We start from the raw sequence: 20408 nt of genomic DNA, 5'->3' as shown, positions 1-20408 counted from the left end.
AAGTAAAATGTGTATCATGAATGCATATAACAAGGCATGCCAATAATACCATATTTGAAGCCGCAACCTCACATTTGTGAGGGTGGACATCACACCATACTACTAGACCAACAGGTCATGATATCTTTTTTTTTTTTAATGACGACTTTCTTGTATGTTAGGTATTAATTAAAGTAGATATACTAGATACTTTTATATATTTTTGTTTATAATAAATATTAATTAACATAAATATACTAAAAAAACTACTCTCCTCATTTTAATAGCTGTGGAGGGTCTATTTTTTGCCAGCTTTCTTTTGTTCTCGTCAGTTGGTCAAGTAACACCATTCTACATCAATTTCACATTTGTCTTTTCACAAACTCTCCAAATATTACCCTACATATGTCCCCATTAATGATCAATGCACATGATTGTTTTCTTAAAAATAATAATTAAATAAATAAAACAACAAAAATGATCACCTTAGGTTTTGTTTGTTTTTGCTTAAAAGGTCTACAAGGGGCTTACATCTACGGGTGCGCAGACATAAGCTTGTGAAGACTGTTTGTTTTTTCAGAAGAAAAAGATCTGAAAAATGTTTTTATGGTCTTAAAAAATAAGCTATTGTTCAACTTCTTCATACGTCTTCACATTCTATCAACACCAAATGTTCAACACCACCACCACCCACCGTGCACCACCACCACCCACCACCACCGTCCACCACCACCACCCACCACCACCACCACCATCCACCACCACCCACCACCACCTACCGTCGGCCACAACCACCGTTCGCCACCACCACCACCCACCGTCAGCCACCACCACCGTCCATCACCACCACCACCCACCGTCGGCCACCACCACCGTCCACCACCGCCCATCACCACACCAACCACCGTCCACCACTACTGTTCATCACCACTACCCACCGTTCACCGCTTACCACAACCATCTGCCACCAATCGTCCACCACCTCCCATTTTCACAGTTCGTACACCACCACCAATTATTCTAGCAGTCTACAGACGTTAAATAAATTTTATATACTGTGATATGTATGATAGGTAACTAATTTTCAGCTTATGCAGACGATATCCAGTTTATAAAACAAACAGTATTATATTTTCAGACTGCAGACTTTCAGACCACATCTTCAGTTGCAGACATGAAATCAGATGAAATCAGATTTTAGACAGTTTTTGTCTTCAAAAACAACACCTTAATCTTTATTTGATTCAACACTTCTCTCACAATCACATTATCACAACCCATCACTATTTTTAGGCTCGGGCTGGGCTGAGCTCAATAAAGATCGGTTTGTTTAGAACTTTTTATTTATTCCATCTTAAGTATCTTAAAGGCTAGTTTGTTTTCAACCCTTAACAAAACCAACCATATTAATTGATAATGTGACATAACAATGCATTAATGGGGTCCCACAACTAAACCCTACTATAAAATAAGCACCACATGAATCTGTTGTTTTATACAAACATAAGACATAATGCATTAAATGTCCTACAACCAAACCATACTGTCTCTCTGTCTTTTCTTTGAGTGTTTCTTATGTACTCTTGTCTTTAACTTCCACTCTAAAACCAGTATCTTTTTAACTAACTTTGGTTTTCTTCTTCACTTTATCTCAACACAAATCTATAGCTTCCATTTTTGTATTTTTAAACCAGTCATCTCAACTTTAAGTAATTTTGTAAAAGTTCAAAACTTAATCCCATAGTGCATATGACCACATGTGCCTTGTGATCTTGTATTTATTTTTTGTTCATATTTTGAGAATCTTGAAATGGGTCTTGTTGGTTTCAAGAACACTATATGAAGGTTTCATTAAAGAAATATTTTGAGCCAATATCATCATTTAAATGGGGTGCTACTACTCAAATTCATTGTTGTTCATATTATTTCTTTCATGGGGTTTCTTTATCTCAAACACAAATCAATTACAACCAATTCAAACTCAACTTCTTCTTCAAGTCAGGAAGCATTTGGAGTATCCTATGCAATTAAGAAGTTGGGAAACTTTTAATGGTGATTTTTGTAATATGGGTTCAACTTCAAGCTCACAAGTGAGCATCAAATGCGAAAATGATTTGGTCTCTGAGCTCAAAATCTCTGGAGATAAACTTTCTAAGGTTAGTGAGTTTCATGGGTATGCAAATTTAAACCAAACTTTATCTCAAGCATTCTCCATTGATTCATTAGTAGTTACATTAACAAGATTTAATAATTTAAAGATTCTTAGTTTAGTTTCTTTAGGAATTTGGGGTCCACTTCCTGATAAAATCTATAGATTATCTTCCCTTGAAGTTTTGGACATGAGTTCAAATTTCATGTTTGGTTCAATCCCAAGTCAGTTATCAAGACTCATAAAGCTTCATACTTTAACATTAGATGACAATTTCTTTAATGAGTCAGTTCCAAATTGGTTCAATCCAATGTCAAATCTCACCATTATTAGCTTGAAAAACAACCGATTAAACGGTCAGTTTCCATCATCAATTACCAAACTCACAGCACTCACTGACGTGTCCCTATCTCACAATAACCTCACGGGTGAGTTACCCGATTTAACTAGCTTATCTAGTTTAAACTTACTAGATTTGATGGAAAATCGTTTTGATTCCGAACTTCCATTATTGCCTAAAGGAGTTGCTACAATTCTTTTAAGTAACAACTCATTTAAAGGTATCATTCCTGAAGAATATGATGAACTTAATCACTTGCAACACCTTGATATATCTTCCAACTTCTTGGTGGGCCCACCGCCATCCGGGCTGTTTTCTTTGCCTAACATAAGTTATCTGAATCTTGGATACAATATGTTAAGTGGGTCCCTTCATGACATCATCAAATGTGGTGAAAATCTTGGTTTTGTTGATATTTCAAGCAATAGGTTTTTGGGTAGTCTTCCTTCTTGTTTGGATACGAATTCTAGCAATAAACGCGTCGTGAGGGTCAACGGAAATTGCTTGATTTTGGGTAATGAACAACAAAGTTTAGATACTTGCAAAGAAGATATTGTGAAGAAAAAGAAGAAACACTCATTGAGTAGTGTTGTTTGGATTATAATTGGTGTTAGTGGTTTAATGGTGATATTTTTGGCCATAGTGGCATTTGTTAGATTATTTTTCAATAAAAGAGAACATCAAAGCGAGAGCGTTACTCTACAACACACGATGCCAGAAGTTATTCAAGATCATTTACCTTCCGGGATCTCTTCTGAAGTTCTTGTAAATGCTAGTAAGTTGTGCCAAATTATATTAACTTATTATCATATTAATAGCCAAATGTTATTTAGTACACCATTTTAACACAAAAGAGTCTTCTAAGGATTGATGCTTTTTATTTTGAAATTTTCATTTCAGGGATTATATCTCAAGCATCTAAACTAGGGACACAAGTTGCACCATCATGTCGTGTGTTTGCTATCGAAGAATTAATCGAAGCCACTAACAATTTCTCTGAATTGATGTTTCTAGGCGAAGGCTCAATAGGAAAGGTATTGTTAGCTTATTCTTGAACAAAAGTGCAAGTTTTGACTTTTAAGGTCAAACAAACTAAATTTACAACTTAAAATTGGTTTCTAGAAAAACTTGACAAGCCCAACAATTTTATAATGATGTACTTCTAGTAGAAACAAAATCCATGCTAAGCCCATAACAATATTTGTCTCACTTTTGAGTCTTTAAACTATTAAGATTGACTTCAAAAGTCAAAACTTGTAGTAATCTAAAAATCCTACTTTTTTTGTAGGTTTACAAGGGAAGACTAGAAAAAGGAAGCTACATCACTATTCGATCACTCTCATTGTTTAAAAAATATTCAACCCGAAACTTGAAAGTTAGATTAGATCTTCTATCAAAGCTTCGACACCCGCATCTCGTTGGTTTTTTGGGTTATTGCATTAATGATTCGGGTTTAGAAGATTTCACTTCAAGCAAAGTCTTCCTCGTGTATGAGTATATATCAAATGGAAGTTTTCGCGCTCATCTCTCAAGTATGTAAAACTAAATTTTATTTACAAGTTCGAAGAAAACGCTCTTTCCTAAAATAATTATTAAAGGTCTTGCACCACATGACAAGTGTTGTATAAAGAATAATATGGCAATTAAGATGTCACATGCTAAATGATTAACAAATAAGATGCTATAATCACTAATAAAATGTGACTCGGTTGTTATAATTAGTAATAAACTGTTTGCAATGATAATTGTAGAGTGTTCTCCTGATCATATTCTTAAATGGTCGGATCGGTTAGCAGTATTGATTGGAACCGCAAAGGCGGTGCATTTTCTGCATACAGGTGTAATTCCTGCTTCTTCAAGCAATCGATTAAGAACGAATAATATTCTGCTTGATGAATATCGAATTCCAAAGCTAAGTGACTATGGAATGTCCATAATCACTGAAGAATTAGAACAGCTTGAGGTTTCTTTTATTGTTCTTTATTATATTTGACATGACTTTTGGATCAAATTTTGTCATGACATGAGTTATATATTGATGTAGGTAAAGGGAGATGGTCCAAAATCATGGTAACAAACACCTCTTCTTAGTTAACTTTTTATAAAGTTGAATATGTTTAGTTATGTATGAAGTATGAACGCCCTTTTATTTTGTAATGGAATATTGGTTATAAATAATCCTAACTATTTCATATTGGCAAATAATAGTCCTAATTTTAAACTTGTCCAGTGGCCGTCCTAGCTAAAGGGTATTTATTTTTTAATGGATCGCGACTAACGGATGTTAACTCCGTTACTGATTTGTTGATGTGGACCTTCTTCTCCGGCCGCATCACGCCAAAAACCTGCAGCTCGCCTCCATTCTCTCTAATATCGCTACATCGGCTCCCTTTCTTTTCAAAACACATCGGAAATTAGAAAATGAAGTAGATTTCATTTTCTTCCATAGCCAATCCCTAGATACCAAACCCGATATTATTTTCAAAATTTCGAAATCAGTGTTACAAGATTTACAAAATAAACATAGGGCTTTGTTAAGGGGATCAAAACGAGTCGAATGACGTGTCAATTACCTTGAATGGTGCACAATTGACGAGGGTGGACTTCACCAGAGACAATGACGGCGGCACGTCGTTTAGGTTTCGAATGAGGGGAAAGAGAGTGAGAGACGGTGTAACGATATTAGAGAGAATGGAGGCGAGTTGCAGGTTTCCGGCAAGTTTCGGGTGTGATGCGGCCGGAGAAGAAGGTCCAGGTCAGCAAATCACTAACAGAGTTAGCATCCGTTAGTCGCGATCTATTAAAAGCATATACCTCTTTAGTTGGGACCGCCACCAGCCAAGTTTAAATTTAGAACTGTTATTTGCTAATAAGACATAGTTGAGATTATTTAAACCAATATTACTTCTGTAATTACGACAAATAATGTAGCATAGCCTTATAGTGTAGTCATTATTACATTAGTCACAACATATTGTTACTTGATGAGTTGATGCTTGTTATCATTTCCAATTAATTTTTACCAATATTTTAAAATAAAAATATTGTTGTTTCTGTATGTATGTGTTGGTATTTTGAAGCTTTTTTAATAAAGAGGAACAAAGTTGGTTATCTTATATAGAAATTGGATCAAAGTTGGTTACATTCTTATATAAGTGTATTGATTATATGGTGATGTACTGATTTATATGTTGCAGGCATATGAAAAAGTTGGCTGACGACGTTTATGCTTTCGGTTTCATTTTGCTTGAAGCACTCGTCGGTCCAATCGTTACAGGAAAAGGCGAAGCGTTTCTGCTTAATGAAATGGTACATGATATCCCATTGCAAAACTTTTCTTGAAAAGATCTGAATAAACTACGGTTTTCGTCCATGTGATTTGTTCAAGTTTGTTATTTCAATCTAAAAGTTTAAAATTTGCTATTTTCGTCCTTAAGGTTTTCTTTACATTGCAATTTTCATCCTTCTTGTTGACATATTTTGGATTGAAATAACAAATTTTAACAAACCACGAGGACGAAAATTCCAGCGAAAACGAAACTTTATGGACGAAAATTGCAACGTAAATTAAACCTTGGGGAGGAAAATAGCAATTTTTAAACTTTTAGACTGATATAGCACATTTGAACAAATTACATGGACGAAAAACGCAGTTCTCTCAAAGATCTATAAAGATCAATTTTTATTTTTATATTTTTTGTTTTATTTCTACGCAACAATATCATTTTCTAAGCCAAGCATTGCTTTTAAAACAGATTGATAATGATCAATTTCTTCTAAGGTTACCTAACATATGTATTTTGAAAATCTTTGTTCATATTATTTTGGTTTATGCATCAGAAATCATTTGGAAGTCAGGATGGCAGGCAAAGAATTGTTGATCCAGTGGTGTTAACAACTTGCTCACAAGAATCATTATCAATTGTGATATCTATCACCAACAAATGCACATCTATAGAACCCATAAATCGGCCTTCGTTTGAAGATGTACTTTGGAACTTGCAGTATGCGGCTCAAGTACAGGCCACAACTGAATCCGAACAGAAATCAGATGGTGCAGCATAATGACACGAGCTTAAAAACAACTTAACTAGTACGCTGCCTGGAAACAGACTTTTACCGACAAAAAATTCAAATACAGAAAAATAAGGGTAGATACAAACTGGTGAAAGTCAAATTTGTAGTGATGCAGGTTGAAATTAAGATTCATTCATATTTTAGGACACATATTGAGATGCTTAAAAAATGTCATAAAGAGTAGAGGTATTCTCTCATCCACACGGCCTCATATATCTTTACATATTCACGTTATCATTACTTTTTATATTTATTTTGTATAATCGAATTGTTTTTATACCTAATCAAGTTATTTATATAAGTTTGAGTAACTTAACTTATTATAGTAAACATACTTTGTTTAACGTGTATGCATTAAAGTATATGTAAAAGAAATACAAACATTGTCACGTGGGCGCAAGTTGCGACCCCAAAAGTCCCTATGGTTGTAATGTGGGGGAACTTGCGACCTCAAAAGTCGAAACGACCCAGGAATTATGGTTATATTTTGCACAAAAAAAAGTTGAAATGACATTTATTCCCTTTTATAAAATTATAATGAGTCCATGTGGTTATGAGGGATTTGGTTTGCGTCCGTCCGCCTCCATCTCCGACTACCACCTCCATCTCCATCTCCACCGCTACCGAACACCACCGCCTCTACCAGTCGTCATGTTCACTCAAAAATACAAATGGGAATCTCTTTCTACTCCTTTCTTCTCCATCACCTCCACCTCCATCCCTACCACCCCACCATCTCTAGCTCCACCGCTACCACCTCGGCAGCTTAGGCGCTAGCCCCGCTATACCTTCGACAGCCAAGGGCACCATGGGGTCTCTCGCCAAAGCCTGAGGAAAAGGGGTGTGTGGGATAGTGAATGAGGTGGGGACACAAACCAACCAATAACGTATTTTCTATTTTTTTTTCTTTTATTTAATTTTTAGTTAAAATACTACATTTATGTTAATGAGTGGGTTAGTTAAAGCTAGACTACTTACATGGCACTTTACTTAGCCCTTTTAACATGTTCACATACCCTTATAGAGATCCTCTAAAGGGCTCTCCCCTCTAGTCAGATGTTCTTCAAAAGGATTGTAACGGCCGGCTCACAAGTTGCGAGTTTGAGATGGTCCAAATGGTATGATTTTATAATGAAAAAAAGGTTATTGGATTTCAATAAACCCGATTTTGACAGATTGATCAGAATTAATCCCAGCTTAATAAATATTTTAGGACAGTCCTGACTTAAAACATATTTCTCTTCAGCGATCCCAAACTAAATGAAAAGTAACCCGCTAGCTTTTTGATGACATGAAAAATACGTATAAGATTGCTGGAGAAAAACATATTGAAAGTTGAGGTTGTATAAAACAATTTTTCAGTTACGATTAATTCCAATCAATAAATGAAAGTTAAAATTGTTACAAGTCCAATAACCAAAAAAAGAAAAGGAAAAAACATACCCATCATCACATGTCTTGCATCCTTTTCTTATGTTTATAGCTTAATACTACTATATTTTATTTCAAGTTCTATTATTCTTTTTCCATTATGAATAATATCCTCAAACTCAATGAAATTTTCCCCTCATTCGTTTTTTTTTGGTTTACCTACTAAGAATTTGTCTTTATATATTGGAAATTATGGCCCAACTGCTTCTATGTGTATTCTTTGGAATAGAAGAATAATCATATAATGGAAAATACTAAGTTTTTAATGAAAAATAACCATTTAAAATGTTGATACTTAACCTAAAATAATTATTACTAGCAAGAATCTGTTTATACATCCATATGCTAAGCGCATGTCGTGGACGCCATCCTTCTGTCACATCATCGTAAAAAAAAACCTATATAACTGTACCACTTCTTGAACATGGGCGTTGCTCCTTAGGGCTTTGTTGTGGAAACGGTGAGGTGAGTCTCACCTCTTTTCAATTTGTTACCATCACTCATTTTCTTAATTGTTTAATTTATATATACAAATTAAGCATTATTTTCATTATATGAGATAAGTGAAAACATTACTTCTCTTTTTAGTTGAGTATTTTTTGTATGCGTAATAGTGACGAAACGTTTTTCACTTTCTTTATTTTATTATTATTTTTGAACAACTATGAATCTGACGAGCTCGATACCCAACCAACACCAAAAGTACCAATCTTGAAATTCGCAAAAACTAGGTACCAGTACTAAAAATGCCCGGTACAGTACAACATCGTTACCAATGACAACCAGGTCGGTAAAATACCGGTACCATACCGATAATAAAAAAACTCTATAGATAAAATTAAAAATACCCAGTACCATTTTTCTATCCGTACTCCAAAATCTAAATACATGATCTAGGAAGATGAAAAAGACAATTCTTTATTATTAAACATTCCAATTCCTATTAATTAATTAACTTTATCATTTTGGCTTTTCGCTTTCAGAAACAAAAGCCAACAAACTTGGAAAAAAAATAAAACTTTCAAATTAATATTTAATACTCTCTCTATAACATATTAACATCCCTTCAATTATTCATTCTGCTTCATTTTGTCTTTATATATATACTCTTCACCCCAACCACAATTTAACTATAATCACACACATCAGGTGATATTTTGTTACAATTATTATTGTCACAGTTTAAATTCATACAAACACAATGGGCGCCTGCGTTTCATCGGATCACAAATCATCGTCTGTAATGAAGGTGCACGTTTCATCTACGTCTACTCGTAAACCGGACTGCCACGTGGCGATTGTTCCGGCACCGGTTAAGCAAAAGCTTCCGGTCGTCAATGCCGCTGCTGCTGTTAAACCTCACTTGCTTCATGGTATCGGTTTTCTTCCGTACGCTTATTATTATTATTATTATTATTATTATTATTATTATTATTATTATTATTACGTGTTTGTTTTGGTTTTTAGGTTATTTTTTTTGTTTAATTTCGTTTATAGCTTTGGCTGGCATAGGGATGAACATTTTGCACCGGATATCGGTACCGACTGAATAAAATATTAGAATCGGTATTGGTATTCGTATCTTTTGATTTTGGTATTTTTAATGGTACTAGTACCAATACAGATTGAACAAAACAAAACCGGTATCGGTGCTAGTTTTTTCATTTTTTCGGTCGACTGAATAAAATTAGTGCCGTCATTCGTATTTTTGGTTTTGGTATTTTCAATGGTACTATCGGTATTTGTTTTTTCATACTTTTAGTATTGGTACCTTTTTGGTTTCGGTGTTTTTAATCATACCGGTACTGACTTGACAAAATGGGCACCTGTAGTCGCTTTTTCCTATTTTCAGTATCGATACCTTTCGGCTTTGGTGTTTTTAATTGTATTGGTACCGTTACCAACTAAACAAATTTTTTCAGTATTAGTACCTTTCGATTTTGATTTTTTCCAATGGTACCAGTACTGACCGAACAAAATCAGTACCGGTATTCATTTTACATATTTTTGGTGTCATTACCTTTTGGTATTTTCAATGGCACCAGTACCCAAAAAAAATCGGTACAGTATTCATTCAGTATATGGTTTACTCGCTTTCAATATTTATGTTTTTGGACACTGAATTGGTTCGATACCGGTATGGTAGTGATCTATATTTTGGATTTTGGGTGTAGAAATGTATGAACATTTGGGGATTTGTGACACATTATGGGACCATTGCTGGGTTCTTTTTGGTTTATTTATTTATTTATTTATTTTATTTGTCTTCTAATTGTTTGTTGGCTTCTTTGCTTGATTCATGCTGTAGCTTTTATGGTGGTTTCTGACTTTTTTGTTGGTATGTTATTATCATGTATGTAGCGTTTGTGTGTTATAACTTATAACTTTATCATCATGCTAGAAGCTAGATCATGCTATTGGAACATATATTATTATTAGGGTTTATTAGTATTGAGCCAATGTGGCCTGTTTCCGTCTCTATACATTGTAATCACATATCGAACGGACTATAACCAGTCTTATGATAATACATGTTCCAATAGGATCAATACAAATGCTTGCATGAAATACAAGAGTATTTGGTCGTTTACTACGTACTTAAATTTACTCGCCTATAACCTAAATATTTTTATTCCGCACTTGAATAACTTAAAACATAGCGTTATAGTGCCATATATCACATTAGCTCAAGTCAATACTCATGGCAAACGCTCATATGCGAGTAAAAGTAGATACGCTAGTGAGTTGTGTATCTCATTTGATTGCGATTTGAATAAAGTTTGTCTTATTCTTTGCTTAATGTGTCAAAGGGCAAAAAAGTTAGCTCTGTTATTAAATATTAAAAGTCCTTCAGAAGATATATGCAGCTTGTTGAATACCAAGTAAATGACTTAAATGTTATTAGTTGGTGGTCTACTTTGTGCTGAATGTTAATAGTTTTTACTAATCACTTTCGTAAGGCTTGAAATGTTATATAGCTTATGTTAATCAGGTCAAACGTGTAATATTTAAACAAAGTGGCTAAATACGAAACGATTCGAAAGTTTTCTAAAATAGTAAAATCTACTGTCAATGCATACATGAATTAAAAAATCTTGGTTGCCATTGAAATAATATATTTTTATGAAATAGTACTTAACTGTAAATGCTATTTACAAAAACTGTTTTGGATCAAGCCTACTGACCCGTTTTCACTCGATTGATTGATATATGTTTCTTATTTCACATTGCAGAGGAGATGTTTTTCGATTCCCAAGCTTGGTTAGACTCTGACTGTGAATCTGATTTCATGAGTGTTAATGGAGGTAAAAATGATGTTGCATATATATATATTTGATCAAAATATCTTAATTTATATTAATTTGTTTTTTTGCATGTATGCATTGTTCTTATTTGGTGTTTTTAACCGAATTACCATATTGCAGAGTTCACACCATCAATAGCCAATACACCAGTACACCATAACTTCTCTACTGGACCGCGTGTGCCTGCCATTGATAACCACACGCCTTCGATCCCAGTAAAGAACACAAAGAGACTCTCTGAACTTTTCAGTGAAAGCCAAAGAGAGGGTGGCGGTGAAGTCCGTGAAAATGGGGCGGTGGAGAGCCTTGAGGTGGCGGTGGTTCATGGTGGTGTGGTAAAGCTGAAGAAGGAGAGATGGGTGGAGATTGTGCAGGTGCACGGATGCTTACCGAGGGTACAAACAGAAGTAAAGAAAAGGTGCACTGACTGATCGACTGTCATGAACTGGTTCTTGAACTCGTGAATGTTTATATATGAGAAGTCGCATATGGTATATCCGACATCTAATGATTATGTTAAGACGATCATACTGTACTTATTTTTGAGCTTATAAGTATAAATATGTTTATATGTGTTGTAGCTAAGTTTGAACCGTCGCCTGGTTGCAGCCTTGAATTTAACCGAGAATCAAGACCTTAGAAATCATCGAACCGAACCAAGTCGATGGCTCTCTCACGCCATCACTCAAGACGGTTTGATTTTGTTATACCCTAATGTTACAACAGTCAACCCTATGCACACATCCAAAGCACACCCAAGGAAACCACTTATTTACCAGTTTAATCACAACTAGTTGTAACATACAAAATCAATGTCTTTATTCTTAGATAATCTTATCTTATCTTACTCTTCTAATAAAGTAAAATAATAAAGCAAAGTGTCAAGCCCACATTCAATTCTAGCATAATTTTTTAGGAAAATTGAATTTTATTAATCAAAACTATTAAGTATTGGCCAATAATAATCCAAGTAACAATGTGGCCCATGGCAATCCTAACTTTCAATTTCGTTACTGATAACAATCCTAGCCTAACAAATCATTAACCTGGTTAGTTGTGTATGTTAAATTTGTGTGAAATGACCGAAATACCCACACTAATAAATTAAATTTACCCCATTATTATATTTATATACATAATAATATTATGTTTGCATATATAAACACAGCCACTCCGATCATCTTCTTCGTTTCCGGCGAGACCACCATCACCGTCCATTTTTCAGGTGGTGGATGTTTCATGTGAGCGGAAACGAGTTTCAATCTCTACCCGCATTCCCATAAGATGTGCGATTAATATTCGAGAACGCCTTCGGTACAGCAGCAAGGGTTTAACTATTTTTATCATGGGAGAGCGTCTTATGTTACTGTTAGAATACAAGAAGCAAAATCGATTAATCAAACTAGTAGCTAGGGTTATAAAGAACCCGGAGATGACGGCCGCAGAGAAATCGGAGCTGGCGGTGAGCTTGATGAATCTGAAATTAGGGCGTGAGGGGCTGAATCAGACAATGACAACTGTGAAAAAAAGGGTTTTATGGTTAGAACAACCCCAAGTGGATCTCGTATTCTCGCGGTTCGGGTTACAACAATGATCATTAATCGTTGTATGCATTAATTGTTGTTCACGTTTGTGTGATTTGTGTGCGGATCTGGGTATAATTATTGAGTTTGAAGGGAGGGGATTGGGGTTTTTGCAGATATGAAGGTAGTCAGGTGGTGATTCAGGTGACCGGAAAAATGGACGGTGGTGTTTGATGATGGTCTAGCCGGAAACGAAGAAGATGATGGGAGTGTCTGTATATGTATGCAAACATAATATTATTATGTATATAAATATAATAATGGGGTAAATTTAGTTTATTAGTGTGGGCATTTCGGTCTTTTCACACAAATGTAACATACACTACTAACCGGGTTAATGATTTGTTAGGCTAGGATTGTTATCGGTAATGAAATTGAAAGTTGGGATTGCCATGGGCCACATTGTTACTTGGGATTATTATTGGTCAATACTCAATAGTTTGGATTAATAACATCCAATCTAATTTTTTATCATAATCTCTAATCTTATTCATGGGTCTTGGGTTCAAAACACTTTGGCAATTGGGTTATAAAATAGCCAGTTTTCTCTTATAAAATGGGCCTGTATAGCTTACTTACCACATCTGACCTATACGAGTCGTATAGAGGCTATACGACTCATATAGACAACATGCCAATCTGCACTTTGACTGGAGATTTATAATTATTTTCTAGTCTATACGAGCTGTATGGATCTGTGTGATGCTTTGTAAAATTATACCAAAAGTTGAGTTAACACAAGTCAAAACATCTACATCAACAAACAAAATTATTTTTCTAATAACTGCATTTCAAAAGCTTAGGAAACTCATATAAGTGTCATCCAGAACGAATCGCACGACGACATCTAAAATCCGTTACCCGAAACGCTCATGTTGTTTGTAGTTGTTTGATTACACAATGGAGCAAAATATTTACTTTTTAAATCTAGTGTTTATATTTTATAACCAACTCGGCTATTATTTTTAATATTTTGTAATTTTAAAGTAATTAAGAAAAAACCCCTATATGAGTCAAATAACCGCTATACGAGTCATATAGCCCGCTCGTATAGTTCCTATACGATACAAGGGAACAAGAAATCACACTAGCTGACACAAAATAACATAACTCTGTACATATGCGACTCGTATACGACTCGTGTAGCTCATGTACGAGTCGTATTTGTGTATAACCCAAAGCCAAAAGTTTATACACACAATAAAATATCCCGGAATATACCGTTTATTATTATCGAACAAACCCCCACTCCCTTCAATGCTTTTACTTACTTTCTCAAAGTACTCACTGAGTCACTGTTGACTTGTGCTCACGTTCTCCGTCAACGATGCCGGAGCAAACGACGGCGATAGATTACGTCATGGAAGCCGCCTCCGGTGCTCATTTCTCCGGCTTACATCTCGACAACAACCGATTCGTTTCTTCTTCGTCATCCTCGTTACTCTCCGATTCAATCAAACAGCCGTTCGTCATCGGTAGGTTTCAATTAATCAGTTGATCAATCAAATACTCAATTTCTAGGGTTTTAGGTTTGATTTGGATGATTTGAATGCGTTTTAGGTGTTTCTGGTGGTACGGCTTCCGGTAAGACGACGGTCTGTGATATGATTATTCAACAGCTTCATGATCATCGTGTTGTACTGGTTAATCAGGTTTGTTTCTGTGTTGTTGTTGTTGTTAAGCTTTGGAATGTGAATGCTGTGGTTGATTGTTAGGTTAGGTGTTTGCAATGCAATAGGTAGGTTTATAAGTGAGTTTTTATAGTATAATTAATGTTCTGCTTCTGGTAAGACGATAGTTTGTGATATGATTATTTGACAGCTTCATGATCATCGTGTTGTACTTGTTAATCAGGTTTGTATCTGTGTTGTTGTTGTTAAGCTTTGGAATTTTGGAATGTGAATGTTGTGGTTGATTGTTAGGTTAGGTGTTTACAGTGCAATAGGTAGGTTTGTAAGTGAGTTTTTATAGTATAATTAATGTTCTGCTTCTGGTAAGACGATAGTTTGTGATATGATTATTCAACGGCTTCATGATCACCGTGTTCTGCTTGTTAATCAAGTTTGTTTGTGTGGTGTTGTTAAGCTTTGGAATGCGAATGTTGTGGTTGATTGTTAGGTTAGGTGTTTTTGGTGCATTAGTTAGGTTTATAATTGAATTTTCAAGTGAACGAGCCAAGGCCGAGCTCGACTAGGTTCGAGCTCGGCTCGTTTATTACTTATTAATTAATAATGAATTTATATATATTTTAATTATTTTTATTAGTTGGAAAAAAGTCTTAAACAAGCCTTAGCTTAGCTCGAGCTTGTGTGCAGTACCTTAATTGAGCCAAAGCTCAGCTCGAGTTTGGGTGTGCATTGTGAATATAATTAATGTTCTGTTTAATGATAGGGAGGTTATGCTGTAACCTATTGACTTATGAGGAAAAGATGAGTTTACTATTATTACTTTCATAGCTTATTTGAGGTTGATGCTTGATTGCTTGGTGTCTATTGCATAAGTATAGTTAAGATTTCTTTTGAAAGTGAAAGTTGTTTAACTATGATATGAGATAATTTTGAAACACCTCTGTTGAAGTAAAAAATTTGATGAGGAATACTAAGCCCTGGTCTATCAAAGAGTATTACTGAATCTGTTAAGCAGATCAGCTTCAATCAACTTGATTTTATAGGTTATAGAAGACATTAATAATAAGAATGGTTGAGCACTAATGTGTGTTCTTAACTGACTCGTGGCAATCTTGACAGATAAAAGACTTATAGAATTTAGGTGTTCTGATCAAGTTATGCATGGAGTATCTTCTTTATAATCTTCACTTCATGATTATTATTGTTTTGGTTGCAAATGGAAAACCTCAATATTTGAATGAAATGTATTCTATATGCTTGAAGTTTCATATTTGAATGAAACGTATTCTATATGCTTGAAGTTTCTGATATGTCTTTTCTCTTTTGTAGGATTCATTTTACCGAGGTTTGACTGCTGAAGAATCTGAACGCGCCCATGAGTATAATTTTGATCACCCTGGTAATGTTCTTATTAGTTTTGGGTTCTGCCAGTTTTTATTTTGCCTCATGTAATGCTGCCATCTTGTGATGTAAAATACAAATTTTGTGTTTTGTAGATGCTTTTGACACAGAGCAAATGCTAGAATGTATTGAAACACTCAAACAAGGAAAGTCGGTACAACTTCCAATATATGACTTCAAAAACCATAGGAGATGTTCTGAATCCTTCCGCCAGGTACTCGCTTCTGAACTTACATTCTTAAATAGAATATAACTGTCAATTATGTTGAATTGTGTCATTTGAATTATCCTACAAATATGTTATATAGTTATCCCTTGACCCCTTTTTGGCCTGTCGAACTTGCCAAGGTTAGGGTTATATTTACCTGTTGTTAAGAAGGATTGTGTCTAATGTTCTCTATTGTTCTTTGTGAGATGAATTAAAAGGTTTTAAATTCAAAAAATGTGTTAATTTCAAAATCTTAGAAGCATGTGTCTTCTCTCCTTTTAAACGGTATACTTACAAAGTGCATATTTTTCTAAGTTGCCCTTTTGGGTTTGGTTTAACATCTTATGTACAAGGTTGCTTGATTGAAGCTAAAACTTAAGTGTGCCACCTCTCTGTTTTGTTAATGATTTCATTTTTAAATTGCATATTGTGTGCTTGTTAGGTTAATGCATCTGATGTAATTATCTTGGAGGGAATACTGGTGTTTCATGATCAAAGGGTTCGTGACTTGATGAATATGAAGATATTTGTTGACACAGGTGTTTATTATTTAGCTTTCTTTCTAATATTTGATCACCTTTTATTGTTACCATATTATTGTGGAGCTTACATATTTATTTAGTATTTTTGTATGAATGAAGTCCTATATTCCTAAAATGGCTGTGATAAGTACCTCATTTTGCTTCTGCTGTAGTGCCATATTGTTTCCCCTTTTCTGAGTCTTGATCCTTCTTTAAAAATCAATTAGTTATTTACTGATTCCAGCTACCAACTTTAAGTTATGTGCAAAACAGAAACCAACTTTTACCGTGTACCAATTTTAACTACCAAGTTACATTTTATTACCATAGTAGCAATAAATGACCTGTTCAACTGTCAGAATATTGCTTATACACTTTCATTCCTTAGCGAACATGTCTCACTTTTTATTTGTTGACAAATAATTGTACTAGATGCTGATGTGAGGCTTGCTCGTAGATTAAGACGAGACACAGTTGAGAGGGGCAGGGATGTAAATTCTGTGCTTGAGCAGGTAAATTCCTCTACTTTCTAAAAGTCTCAAGGAGTATATTTTTGGAGTTTTCTTAAGGTTCATTAATCATTGATGTTTGATTATAAGTTTGATCGACGATATAATAGTTATTGTCATTAACATATGACACTGTATTCATCTGTGCAGTATGCAAAGTTTGTTAAACCTGCTTTTGATGATTTTGTCCTTCCCTCGAAAAAGTATGCTGATGTCATCATACCACGAGGAGGCGATAATCATGTGGCAATAGACTTGATAGTGCAACACATACGCACAAAGTTAGGTCAGCATGACCTTTGCAAATTATATCCCAACGTATATTTAATTCAGTCCACATTCCAGGTATTCTCTCTGCCAGTTTTCTTATCAACATTAAATTGCATGCCACATATGGAGAGTACAACGTTTATCCGATAATTTTTTTTATGATATAAATTGTGTGATAGATTCGAGGCATGCACACATTGATTCGAGATAAGGAAATATCAAAGCATGATTTTGTATTTTATTCAGATCGGCTAATTCGACTGGTACATCACTATCTTATATGATCTTTTTGTAAACTGATACCCTGATAGTGAAAGTTTGGATTTTTTTAGTATTAATGCCAATAATTTTATGAACTTGGTCCTAGGTTGTGGAGCATGGTCTTGGTCATTTACCATTCACTGAGATGCAAGTAGTCACTCCTACGGGTACAATTTGCAGTTTGTTTTGTCATGAAAATTTAGTAATTTACTGAATGCATTATAGCCTGTTGATATTATGTTGTTTGAGCAACTGTTATACATTCAGCAAAATCTATTGCGTAACAGTTACCTGAATATTAATGACAAGTTACTGTTGCAGGGTCAGTATATAGTGGAGTTGACTTTTGCAAAAAACTGTGTGGTGTCTCAATTGTTCGAAGGTTGGGCTTTTATATGTTGAATAGTGTAATACTGTTATAATGAACTGATCATGACATGTTGATATTGATTTTTTAAATTACAATGCTTAATGTTTCTTGGGCATCTACTTGATTGTCAATTCAGATAAATAATGGTTGCATTTTTAATTCTTGTATTATAGTGGTGAAAGTATGGAAAATGCGTTGCGTGCATGTTGTAAAGGGATAAAAATTGGAAAAATCCTTATCCACCGTGACGGTGACAACGGGCAGCAGGTAAGTAACTAAGTATCTCTCTAGTTTGTTGATTAATAGATTCACCTTTTATTTTTAGTTTTTTTAATTTATAGCAAACAATATTTTTACGTAATATGTGCAGCTTATCTATGAAAAACTCCCAACAGACATTTCAGAACGACATGTGCTTCTTCTGGACCCTGTTCTTGCTACAGGTTTTTTATATATTTCTCTCTGCATGCTTTTATAGTGATAGTTATAAGTAAATGCTTGACTACTTTAACCTTTTATAATGATAAACAATAGACAAATATTGCAATTTTAAATGGCTACCTCCGAGTGATTATTCTTTTGCTTGCAGGTAATTCAGCTAATCAGGCAATTGAGCTATTGATACAGAAAGGAGTGCCAGAATCATACATAATATTCCTCAACCTCATCTCGGTGAGTTCTCGTTTATTTACAGCTCGGTTGAATTATCTAATACATATATAGAGGTGGAAAATGGGTGGGTCGGTAACAGTTCTAAGCGGGAAACTTTGGTGCTGACTAGGACAGGTTGAGCTGACTTGAAGCACTTTTTGGGAAAAAAATTTACTTTAATAAATAATTAATGTAGCAAATATGACTACAGCCAGTCTTAAATGCTATTTTGATAAGGAAACGCAACCAGTTTAATGACAGATTGACAGTTGGTTTGTGATTAGTGGTTAAAAATCTGATTTTTTTTGTTGATAATTGATAGTTACATGTTAATTATTTTCGGGTAGTGGGTAGCAAAAAAATAACTCCCAGATGGTTCTCAGAATAATGCATAAAACCTTCTACATTACTTTTATTAAAAGAAAATTGATTATGATCATAGGTCTATGCTTAACAAGTAACTTTTTAAAGATTAACTGAATATTTAATTTTCTAATTGTATTCTTTAAAAACTTACTTGTTAAGCATAGACCTATGATCATAATCTATTTTCTTTTAATGAAAATAATGTAGAAGGCTTTATGCATTATAAATACACTTGACTTGTTTTCTTTTTAGCTAGCTTTTTACATATTTAACCTGTTAGAGATAAAACGTAGCCCGAATAGACTAATCTGTATACTTATTAACTAAATATATATTCATGTGATTCATTTGTTTAGGCCCCAGAAGGAATCCATTGCGTTTCAAAGCGGTTTCCTTCAGTGAAGATAGTAACATCAGAGATCGATGTTGCTTTGAATGAAGAATACCGTGTTATACCTGGTCTTGGTGAATTTGGTGACCGTTACTTTGGCACCGATGACTGATGATAATGATAATAATATAATATGATTTGTGATTGGGATCAGTGAGGGGGTAACCAGCTGTCGCAAATGGTTTTTCTTTTAATATACTTTTTAAAGTTAATCAACCGTAAGGTCGTTGCGCCTTATATGATGGAAGAAATGTTATTTTGTAACTTTGTAGATGTTTTTAGTGATTCCCTGGTGTTTGGTTGCTTAAATGTATATATTAAAGTCATTTGGTTTTTATGTTACTATTGCAGATAGTAATCATTTCGATTTCTGTATCATTTTCTCTTTACTTTGGTTGCCGAATCTTGTGAACATGGTCTTTTTTTTTTACTTTTAAATGTTGGAAATGTTGTTGAAGTAGTGAGAATGCTTTATGACTTTATAACTTTGATTTGACAAAATGAATAGTGCTTTATGAATTATGAATAATCACCATCATGACATTTTACTATTTGTATTTTTTTTAAACGGCCAACAAACATAGAATGCCTAGGTACTTCGTATGGGGTGACCCAATGGTAAAAGGTCACCGCCAGATGGCCCAATCCAGCCGTATGGAGCACTTAACCGCCTCCAAGTTATCTCCAGTTTCGGAGAAAATCAACTGCCCAAAGGCTTACTGGTGGTAAAACCTGGATGCCCTCAGGATCGAACTGAAAATCACAAAGATCTCAGTCTTCCGTCATTGAGTCATCAAAATCCTTCCAAATTGGAAATTGAACTTGAGTCTCCATTAAGAAACCTAAGCACCCTATCACTACATCACATTGGATGGATAAACAAAAAGTTTATGTTGAACTGAAGCTAAATAGTCGGCTTGAAATTCAAATGGTTCTTTTACGGTTCCGTTTTAATCGATTACTTATTA

At 34.5% G+C, this 20408-nt stretch overlaps 3 protein-coding genes across 4 annotated transcripts; all 3 read left to right on the top strand.

Moving 5' to 3' along the window:
* Positions 1 to 1768: 1768 nt before the first annotated feature.
* On the top strand, positions 1769 to 6533 carry LOC143628800 (putative inactive leucine-rich repeat receptor-like protein kinase At3g03770). 2 transcript variants are annotated; one of them, XM_077098284.1, is made up of 7 exons: positions 1769 to 3243; positions 3369 to 3502; positions 3757 to 4000; positions 4220 to 4431; positions 4513 to 4538; positions 5666 to 5777; positions 6309 to 6533. In XM_077098284.1, the coding sequence occupies exons 1-7, from the start codon at positions 1866 to 1868 to the stop codon at positions 6531 to 6533; spliced, it is 2331 nt and encodes a 776-aa protein (XP_076954399.1). In that variant the 5' UTR covers positions 1769 to 1865. The 2 variants fall into 2 exon arrangements, with proteins under 2 accessions (XP_076954399.1, XP_076954400.1); XM_077098285.1 differs by lacking the exon at positions 4513 to 4538 and adding an exon at positions 5022 to 5032 and having other exon boundaries at positions 4220 to 4443.
* A 2644-nt stretch (positions 6534 to 9177) lies between these two features.
* On the top strand, positions 9178 to 11726 carry LOC143628670 (uncharacterized protein At3g27210-like). Its single transcript, XM_077098196.1, has 3 exons — positions 9178 to 9349; positions 11210 to 11281; positions 11402 to 11726. Exons 1-3 carry the CDS (start codon positions 9178 to 9180, stop codon positions 11710 to 11712), a joined length of 555 nt encoding a protein of 184 aa, XP_076954311.1. The 3' UTR covers positions 11713 to 11726.
* A 2453-nt stretch (positions 11727 to 14179) lies between these two features.
* Positions 14180 to 19815, top strand: LOC143628740 (uridine/cytidine kinase UKL1, chloroplastic-like). Its single transcript, XM_077098241.1, has 14 exons — positions 14180 to 14339; positions 14425 to 14516; positions 15822 to 15891; positions 15989 to 16107; positions 16544 to 16640; positions 17055 to 17134; positions 17282 to 17476; positions 17581 to 17664; positions 17769 to 17829; positions 17984 to 18044; positions 18206 to 18299; positions 18403 to 18475; positions 18622 to 18704; positions 19406 to 19815. The coding sequence occupies exons 1-14, from the start codon at positions 14192 to 14194 to the stop codon at positions 19550 to 19552; spliced, it is 1404 nt and encodes a 467-aa protein (XP_076954356.1). The 5' UTR covers positions 14180 to 14191; the 3' UTR covers positions 19553 to 19815.
* Positions 19816 to 20408: the final 593 nt, after the last annotated feature.

This window comes from Bidens hawaiensis, unplaced genomic scaffold (genome assembly GCF_021521415.1).
Source record: "Bidens hawaiensis isolate Kalapana, Puna unplaced genomic scaffold, B.hawaiensis_p1.1 tig00005061_1, whole genome shotgun sequence".
NCBI classification, from domain to species: Eukaryota; Viridiplantae; Streptophyta; class Magnoliopsida; order Asterales; family Asteraceae; genus Bidens; species Bidens hawaiensis.
Note: the sequence above shows the minus strand (reverse complement) of the source record. Positions and strands in the feature narration are given on the sequence as shown.